At 44.0% G+C, this 9,205-nt stretch overlaps 1 protein-coding gene across 1 annotated transcript; it reads left to right on the top strand.

Moving 5' to 3' along the window:
• Positions 1 to 2,365: 2,365 nt before the first annotated feature.
• LOC135552097 (septin-10-like) lies at positions 2,366 to 8,602 on the top strand. Its single transcript, XM_064983494.1, has 10 exons — positions 2,366 to 2,496; positions 3,047 to 3,155; positions 3,243 to 3,438; positions 3,539 to 3,725; positions 4,776 to 4,937; positions 5,342 to 5,438; positions 5,517 to 5,685; positions 5,758 to 5,890; positions 6,024 to 6,202; positions 6,408 to 8,602. The coding sequence occupies exons 1-10, from the start codon at positions 2,467 to 2,469 to the stop codon at positions 6,421 to 6,423; spliced, it is 1,278 nt and encodes a 425-aa protein (XP_064839566.1). The 5' UTR covers positions 2,366 to 2,466; the 3' UTR covers positions 6,424 to 8,602.
• The last annotated feature ends 603 nt before the right edge of the window (positions 8,603 to 9,205 follow it).

A 9,205-nucleotide genomic window follows, 5' to 3' on the forward strand; every position in this document is an offset into this window, starting at 1 on the left:
ACTCCTGAACAGGGAATCAAATGGCTAACCGGACTATTTGTATTGTGTGCCCCCCCAACCTCTTTTTTTATGCTGCTGCTACTCTCTATTTATCATATATGCATAGTCTCTTTAATTATACATTCATGTACATACTACCTCAATTGTGCCAACCAACCAGTGCTCCCGCACATTGGCTAACCTGGCTATGTGCATTGTCTTGCCACCTCCCCGGTCAACAACAAGACTCAGGCCCTCGCACGGTTCGGGCTGGGATCTTACCTCAGGACTCTGAGGCTGATCCCAGTCGACCTGCGAGCCCCAGTCTCTTTCCTGCTACCCCCGCCCTACGTCCAGCTCCAGAAGTTTTTAAGACATTTTAAACTGGAAAAAGAAACAGTCACGGTTTTAACAAAACACCGCTCTCTTCTCTCTCTTGTGCAGGATCGGGAACCAGTATGTCCAGTGCGCGGGCTCGCTATAGGCGAGCCCACAACGGTTTGGCGCAACGTGGCCCATCCTGCTCTCTTGAATTGGCATCGGGACCTGTCCTGGATGGTCGCCCACGAGATCCTCCCGGTCAGGGCCGTTATGCACTCCCGGGGCATGGCGAGGATATCTGCGTGCCCCCGACCAGGCTGCGGCCAAGAAGAGTCGGTGAGGCACATGCTCTGGGAGTGCAGAGCCGCCAGGGTCCTGTGGAAGGAAGCAGGCCCCCTGATCACCTCGTGTCTGCCAGCAGGGGAGGACCTAACACCTCAGCTCGTGCTGTATGGGGTGGGCCGAAGGCCCATTCCATCGAAGACCTTCACCAAGCTCTGGCCCACCCTCACGTGCCTGAAGGAAGCACTGTGGTCCTCCCGTAACCTGCTGGTAGCGAAAAACGTAGAGACCACCCTCCAGGCAGTGGCCATGGTAGCCACGGAAGCCCTGGGGTGGTACGGAAGAAAGGGGGCTCGACCACAAGCGAAGGGTCCCCCACAACACCCTAGGTCCCGGCGGCCACGGCCTGACAGCGCTGCGGCGCCTTCAAATGCTGTGTTTTATGCTTTTCTGACGTTTTTATGTGTATAAATGATGTAAAAAATGTATGAGCTGTTTTTAAAGGAATTGTGCCAATAAAACTTTTCCAAAAGACAAATGTGCATTGCTAGTGGAAAGGAATGAGGAAGTAAATGGGTTTGCTAAGAAGGCCCTCAGGATAAAGGATGTGGAATTGCCAATGAGCAAGATATGAGAGTCGTAGTGTAGATGTAACAGTACTCTGCTTGCGTTGTGCACAATCAATCATCGACACGAACTCCAACGTGTAGCACCAGTCATGGAGATTTATTCTGATAGGAACAGCACAAAATTGCACGTCATGCAATGCACGGCTCACCATCCAACTCTGCACTCACGCACTGTACAAAATATATGAACCCCCCCACCAGACACAGTAAGTTGCTAGCTAGTACTGGCAGGAATTCTTTACAACAAAATGCACAACAAATATTCTCCAAAAAACGCTGCACCTTATGTGTGATGTTTGAATAACATTTACAAACAAATTGATATAAATTGTACATTTAAATCATCACTTGAGAGTATAAAAATCCCTTTTGACGTACAGTGCTTTGCAACCAACAACTTACCGCTGGTTTGGTGCTTGCTCACTGGGACGATTCTAACTGAAACACACCCCCTCGTAAGCAAGCTACGCAAACAAGCCAATAAGATGCCATTTTGAGTAGGTGAAGGCAAGACAAAACTAAAACCAAAAACCCATTTGGCTTAACAATAAAGTGGCAAGGGAATCACCAATATAACCCTGTTACATAGAGATGGCAGGAGAGGTGGAACAGAGACACAAAGGACAGGCATTTATCACAAGTACAGAGGAAAGAGTAGGAGGGGAGGACGGCAGGGAGAGAGGAGACCATCTTTACAAGGCTACGTTTGGGACACAACCGGCTGAATAAAACATTAAAAAAATTATAGGAAAGCATCCAACAGGAAGGTGTGATTAATACCCAGGGAACAGTGACCGGAACATGTACTGAACAGTGGTGTAGGGTAAACGCAAGTAATCGCAGTTTACCCACATTTTTTTATTTAGCACAACATTTTATCCACCTTTTGTGGAAAAATGCATTGAAAGTAAAGGGAGCGTAACGTTTTTCCACTGGGACCGGCATTATGAGAGCCGAGAGAGGGAGTGAGATCCATTATGAGGGAGAAGGGGATACTGAGTATATACTGATAGCACACTGAGTCATCATTCGAATCAAAAATGTTATATATTTTTTTATTAAAACGGGGTAGGCAGGTCGAATTTCCTCCCTGTCTCTGGCGCACACTCCAGTACAGTAGGTGGCGTTAATGCAGCATAACGTTGGATGCCAACTCCTTATAAACCCCACTGAAGAAGAAGCGAGCTATAAGTCTCCTCCGTTTATGACATCTACTTTGTTTTGAGATTTCTTTCTAAAAATATATATCCAAACTATGTCTTCCTCTGATGTTGCGCGGCACCTGGTACGTCATAAAGTAGTTTTTGTGTGTATTCCACAGTATTTAGAGTTAGCTATCTGAATAGAAACTTTACAGAACATAACGAACAAGTTTAGGACGTTTGAGTCGAGTCAGACATGCCTGGGAGTGTCCCTTGCTAATTCTAACTAGCTTGCTTGTAAAAGTAACCAGCAGTGTTTTCCGAAAGTTGTTAAATTGGCTAGCTAGCTAGTCGTGTTAGCAAACGTTAGTAACGTTGTAGCCTCCTCCGCTATTTTCATAGCCGGCACTGGCTGTGAAAGTTTAACTTCGTTAAACTGTCGTTAGCTACTTAACGTTACAGTATCTAACTTTAGATATCGATATTTTGCGAACTGTGTCTTGAGATCAAAATAATGCCATGATTTAACGTCAGCTGCTTTCAAATGATTATATTTTGTTACGTTTCAAATGGCATTTATTGTTCACTACACTAGAGCAATAAACAAGAGGTTCAGAGGCTTATTTGGTGTGTGAACAGACATTACTCTGGGGGAGAGTCTGATGTGTTCTGTTGTGCTCCTGACACGTTAAGGGAGCACATCCCCTCTCTCTGTCTGGCCATGTTGGGTTTGACAGCCTTCCAGACCAGCTGGTCAACAAGTCCACCTGCCAAGGCTTCTGTTTCAACATCCTCTGTATAGGTAAGACAACAACCTTCTTTTTCCAACCAGGCCTATCCCCTTGCTGCCTCTCACACTCCGTCTCTCTCTATGTGTGTGTCCCACCAGGTGAGACTGGTATTGGTAAGTCGACCCTGATGGACACACTGTTCAACACTAACTTTGAGAACTGTGAGTCGTCCCACTTCGAGCCACAGGTGAAGCTGCGAGCCCAGACATACGACCTGCAGGAGAGTAATGTCAAACTCAGACTCACAGTAGTCAACACTGTTGGCTTTGGAGACCAGATGAACAAACAGGACAGGTAGGGAGACGGGTGTGTGTCACATCACTGTCAGCTTTTAAGACTAGCTGAACAAACTGGGCAAGTGTGTGTATAATAACCTTATGTTTCTCCTTACTAGCTACCAGCCGGTGGTGGACTATATAGACCGTCAGTATGAGACTTATCTCCAGGAGGAGTTGAAGATCAAGAGAAGCCTCCATAACTACCACGACTCCCGGCTCCATGCCTGTCTCTACTTCATATCACCCTCCGGACACTCCCTCAAGTCCCTGGACCTACTCACTATGAAGAAACTAGACAGCAAGGTGTCTGTCAAAGGCTTCTGGTCACTGACCCTGCTCATATCACTGTACTGAGGTCACAGCTCTCAGATCCTTGTGGCAGTCAAACACTGAACCGACTGTAGGAAGGAGATATTAAGCTCCAGATGTCAGGGTACTTTTTAGCTTCTTGAATCTAAGAGTTAATGTGTGTTGTTGTGTATGCACATGACTGAGGCCAGGATTCAGTCTGTTCATGTTTGTATGTTTACTTTTCTATGATTTTTATTTTTTTTAATTTAGCTGATCCTCTTATCCAGAGCGACTTACAATAGTGAGTGCATACATTTTTGTACTTGTCCTCAAGTGCCATGCTCTACCAACTGAGCCACATGGGACCACAATGCGTCTTTTGAAGGCAATGTTACTGAGTTTGTGGAGATCACATTCAAGGTAATCGCTGCATGTGACTGCTCAATTGGAAGTCAAGCACGCTATAGCGCGGTTTCAGAATTTATCCCTGCCTGACTGTCGTAGTTTAGTTTTACTCTAGATGTGTCCACTCTGGAGGGATCTATAGTTCCTCTGCGAGCTGTCGAGTCACTCACAGTAGCTGGCATGAGCTCAGCTGTGTGTGTGCCCACCCCAGTGATTACCATCTGAATGGGGTTGTTTTCTGTGGAATGCTTTCTTTGTCCTGTATGGATAGAGAGATGTAGTGACTCTGAAAAGATGGGAGAGCGAGAACAGTAAAAGTAGAGGACTGATGCAGAGCGAGACAGAGAACAGTGTGTTTGTACCAGGCGCAGGGAGTATATACTTAGCTGTGGTGAGTGTGTGGGTTGTTGGCATGAAGCTAGTGTAGGCTGGGTGGCCTTTGGGTGGGATTCTGTCAACACTACGAATCTGAGTCTGCAGCTTGCAAAGTACTATGAGTTGCATGGGCCTTGTAGACAAGCTAGCATGCTAATGTCATGTAGAATGTGCGCCTTCAAAATGGTGTCTTTCAGTACTAAAATAAATATTGTGTAATTCTCACCATCCTTATTTGCACAGAAATAGCACATTTTGTCTGTATGTGCGTGTTTGTTCCAGGTGAACATCATCCCAGTGATAGCCAAGGCGGACACCATCTCTAAGAGTGAGCTGCACAAGTTTAAGCTCAAGATCATGAGTGAGCTGGTCAGTAACGGAGTTCAGATCTACCAGTTCCCTCTGGACGATGAGACTGTAGCCAAGGTTAACACTACCATGAATGTAAGTACACGCGCACTCTGCTGCTGCACATGTTTATGTAGTTATTGTTGACAGAGCATCTCAAAGATGGTATTCACATAAGTATGTTAGTGTCTGTAATGTGCAGTCTACGTCTCAGGGCTATGTCAACAAGCCAGCTAGAGATATGCAGGATCATCTAACACTAGCTAGCTTCAGTTGGCTTCACATTCTAACTAAGGCTTCATCCATGTCACAAAGGGTGGGTATTGATCAAACGCCTGCCGCTAATTCAAACCAGGTTTTAAACTGCACATGCATGTCGCACGTGGATGGCTCAGCGAGTCAAAAATGGATTTGAATTAAAACAATGCTTGCATACCCTATCCCGATTTGGGACAGTTCCTCAACTGGAAGTGTGTGTGTGTGTGTGTCTGTGTGTGCAGGGCCACCTGCCGTTTGCTGTAGTGGGTAGTACAGAGGAGATGATGGTGGGGAACAAAATGGTGAAGGCTCGCCAGTACCCCTGGGGCGTAGTGCAAGGTAAGAGTGAGTGTGTGTGTGTGTGTGTGTTTGGGTCCCTCTGTTGGGCAGGAGAAAATTGTGCTGATTGTGTTTCAGTGGAGAACGAGAGTCACTGTGACTTTGTGAAACTGCGTGAAATGCTGATCTGTGTGAACATGGAGGACCTGAGAGAGCAGACTCACACACGTCACTATGAACTGTACCGCCGCTGCAAGCTAGAGGAGATAGGCTTCAGAGACACAGACCCTGAGAGCAAACCTGTCAGGTACGATACACACACATTGACTCTGGCACTAGTGAAATTGAAGTGCGTATGACCTTTGAAATGTGTGCACAGCCTTCAGCAGACATATGAAGCAAAGCGTACAGAGTTTCTGGGGGAACTTCAGCGGCGAGAGGAGGAGATGAGACAGCTGTTTGTCCAGAGAGTCAAAGAGAAGGAGGCTGAACTCAAAGATGCTGAGAGAGGGGTACACGTCACATGCACACATACAGTAACACACCACATTCACAAATACACATATATTACGATACTTAGCAGAACATGTGTTTTATGTGAAGGTATCCATTGTAAGTCTCACCATTTTGCTGCTGTGTGAGTAGCTGCAGGGAAGGTTTGAGCAGCTGAAGCGGTTGCATGCGGAGGAGAGGGGTGCGTTGGAGGAGAAGAGACGAGTTCTAGAGGAGGAACAAAGTTCCTTCAGTAAGAGACGAGCTGCAGCCCAGCTACTGCAGGCCCAGAACCTTAATGCTAACGGGAAGAAGGACAAGGACCGCAAGAAGTGAGTTACAGTACCTCTGACCTCTAGGGCAATACTCTAAATGTTATCTTTTTAATGTCTCCATTTGAGCAGCTATGATTTTTTTCTATAGATGTTTGATATCAGGCTGTGCTCTGACTGAGGGCAGTTCCTAACACATGATTGTCCAGCTCTCTTCTCTTATTCTCCCCCACTTTCCTTCTTGTTCCCCATCTCTCTCTCTCAGCTCTGGGTTCATGTGAAGATCAGCGTGACTTGGATCAAAACAACCATCTAGTCCTCTATTCTGCCCTCGTTGGCTAGATTCTAGAGCTAAATAGAAATTAATTTAACAGAGCCTGCTAACTTCAAATTTCTTACTTTATAAAGAAAGGAACAACAATAAGCATTTTAAAACTGACTGTACTGTCAACAGCCCATAAGACATCAGTCTTCAGATGTAAGTTATGAGGCTCACGTGTTATTCTTGTTCTGGTTTTGGTGGTGTAAGTTTATATTCAAAATGTTTTACCATCCAGAAAACTATTTTTAAAAACAATATAAAGTAATATTGTGCCACTGCTAAATGCACACGTAGGGGAAACACTGCTTTGATGTTCAGTGACAGATTATTATGTTATTTTATACTTCATTTTAGTGGCATTTTGCTTTATATATCCCTGTATTTTATATCTCCCTCTATTAACCCCTGCAACTATAGGTCACCAGTAGCCTTGCAGTTTTGCCAATGAATTCCCTTTTTACTTGCTTTAGACTTTACTGACTGTTTCGCTACCATTTATTAGTAAAGAATTATTAATTGGGTTGTAAATTTATTTAGGAATTGGATGGGATTTATGTAAATTTACACTCGTTAGGTATATTCATTTTCCTTCTTAGGGAGAGTTTAACCAATGATTATATTCCAGTGAAACATAATGCTATGCCAAACTGAAACACTTGAGTGCTTAAAGTCTTTGTGTGCCTTACATGTGATATTTATATGGACTCACTATAGACCAGCACCGATCAGGGTACTGTTTACACAAGCGATGTCATGTTTACATGTTTTAACTACCCCAGTCAGACTCCTCTTCATTCCACTGTCCCTTCACTCATTTGGCATGCATTTGATAAACAGTGTTATCGGGGAAAGATTTTAATGTCTAACAAATGTATTTTTCATAAGTTCTTTTAAACCAGTGTCCTATGCATTGTGTGCAATTTGTTCTCAGTTTTAAATAAATAAATTGTCTATGTAGTGAAACTGACCTGCAGTATTATGTTTTTCCAACAGTATTTCTCATTATTTATATAAAAGCAGTTAAAACTCTGCCTCTTTTTTTTCTTTTGTTGATGTCTAGGCTACTTAAAAAGTGTTTTCTGCTCTAGTACTGACTGAGGTGATACAGTATCTGCAGTGTTTTTTTTTTCTTGACATTTTATTTACTCTCTCCTGACACCCTGATCTAGATGTCTTCTCACTTCCCAAAATTGAGATCCGAACTGAATTGACCCTGACACAATCGGTCGTAAAAATAAATCCGATTCGGACCTGAGTTGGGTATGACGTTACAAACTTGGCCCACCTGTATTTAGTGAGTTTCTCCCATTCTCTGCAGATCCTCTCAAGCTCTGTCAGGTTAGATGGGGAACGTCGCTGCACAGCTATTGTCAGGTCCCTCCATACATGTTCAATCGGGTTCAAGTCCGGGCTCTGGGTGGGCCACTCAAGGACATTCAGCGACTGGCCTGAAGCCTCTCCTGTGTTGTCTTGGTTGTGTGCTTAGGGTGGATGTCCTGTTGGAAGGTGAACCTTCGCCCCAATATAAGTTATTGAGAGCTCTGGAGCAGGTTTTCATCAAGGATCTCTGTACTTTGCTCCTTTCATCTTTGCCTCGACCCTGACTAGTCTCCCAGTCCCTGCCGCTGAAAAAAATTCCCACAGCATGATGCTGAAACCACCATGCTTCATTGTAGGGATGGTGTCAGGTTTCCTCCAGACATGATGCTTGGCATTCAGGCCAAAGAGTTCAATCTTGGTTTCATCAGACCAGAGAATCTTGTTTCTCATGGTCAGTCATTTGGTGCCTTTTGGCAAACTCCCAAGTGGACTGTCATAGGCGTATTACTGAGCAGTGGCTTCTGTGTGGCCTGATTGGTGGAGTGCTACAGAGATGGTTGTCCTTCTGGAAGGTTCTCCCATCTTCAGAGGATCTCAAGAACTCTGTCAGTGACCATCAGGTTCTTTGTCACCTCCCTGACCAAGGCCCTTCTCCCCTGATTGCTCCAATCAAGTTGTAGAAACATCTGAAGGATGATCAATGGAAACAGGATGAACCTGAGCTACATTTTGAGTCTTTTACCAAAGGGTCTGAATACTTATGTAAATAAGGAATTTCTGTTTTATTTTGAATAAATGTGCAAAAATGTCTAACCCTTTTTTTGCTTTGTTATTATGGGGTATTGTGTGTAGATTGCTGAGATTAAAAAATAAAATAAAAATCCTTTTCAGTATAAGGCTGTAACATAAAATGTGGAAAAGTTTTTTTTTATTTTTTTAATGCAACTGCCAACCACCTGAGGAATCAGGAGCCCGCTCTCAGCGACTGTAGACAGCCTGCTGCTGCCTCTGCTAAATGTTAGATGGGGAAGGAGAGGAGCTAGGGGGCCCAGGTGGGTAACTGTGGGGCCCTATATTGATTGGGTAACTGATTAATATAATAAAGTATACTGAACAAAAATATAAACACAACATCTTAAAAGATTTGACTGAGTTACAGTTCATATAAGGAAATAATTCAATTGAAATAAGTTCATTAGGCCCTAATCTATGGATCAAATTGTATTTGTCACATGAATTGAAATCAACAGGTGTAGTGAAATGCTTTCTTACAAACCAACAATGCAGTTAAGAAAAATGTGTTATGTAAAAAAAATATATACAAATAACAAATAGTTAAAGAGCAGCTGTAGAATAACAGTAGTGAGGCTATATAAAGGAGATACCGGTACAGAGTCAATGTATTGGGGCACAGGTTAGTC

The sequence above is a fragment of the Oncorhynchus masou genome, chromosome 13, assembly GCF_036934945.1.
Source record: "Oncorhynchus masou masou isolate Uvic2021 chromosome 13, UVic_Omas_1.1, whole genome shotgun sequence".
In the NCBI taxonomy this organism is placed as follows: Eukaryota; Metazoa; Chordata; class Actinopteri; order Salmoniformes; family Salmonidae; genus Oncorhynchus; species Oncorhynchus masou.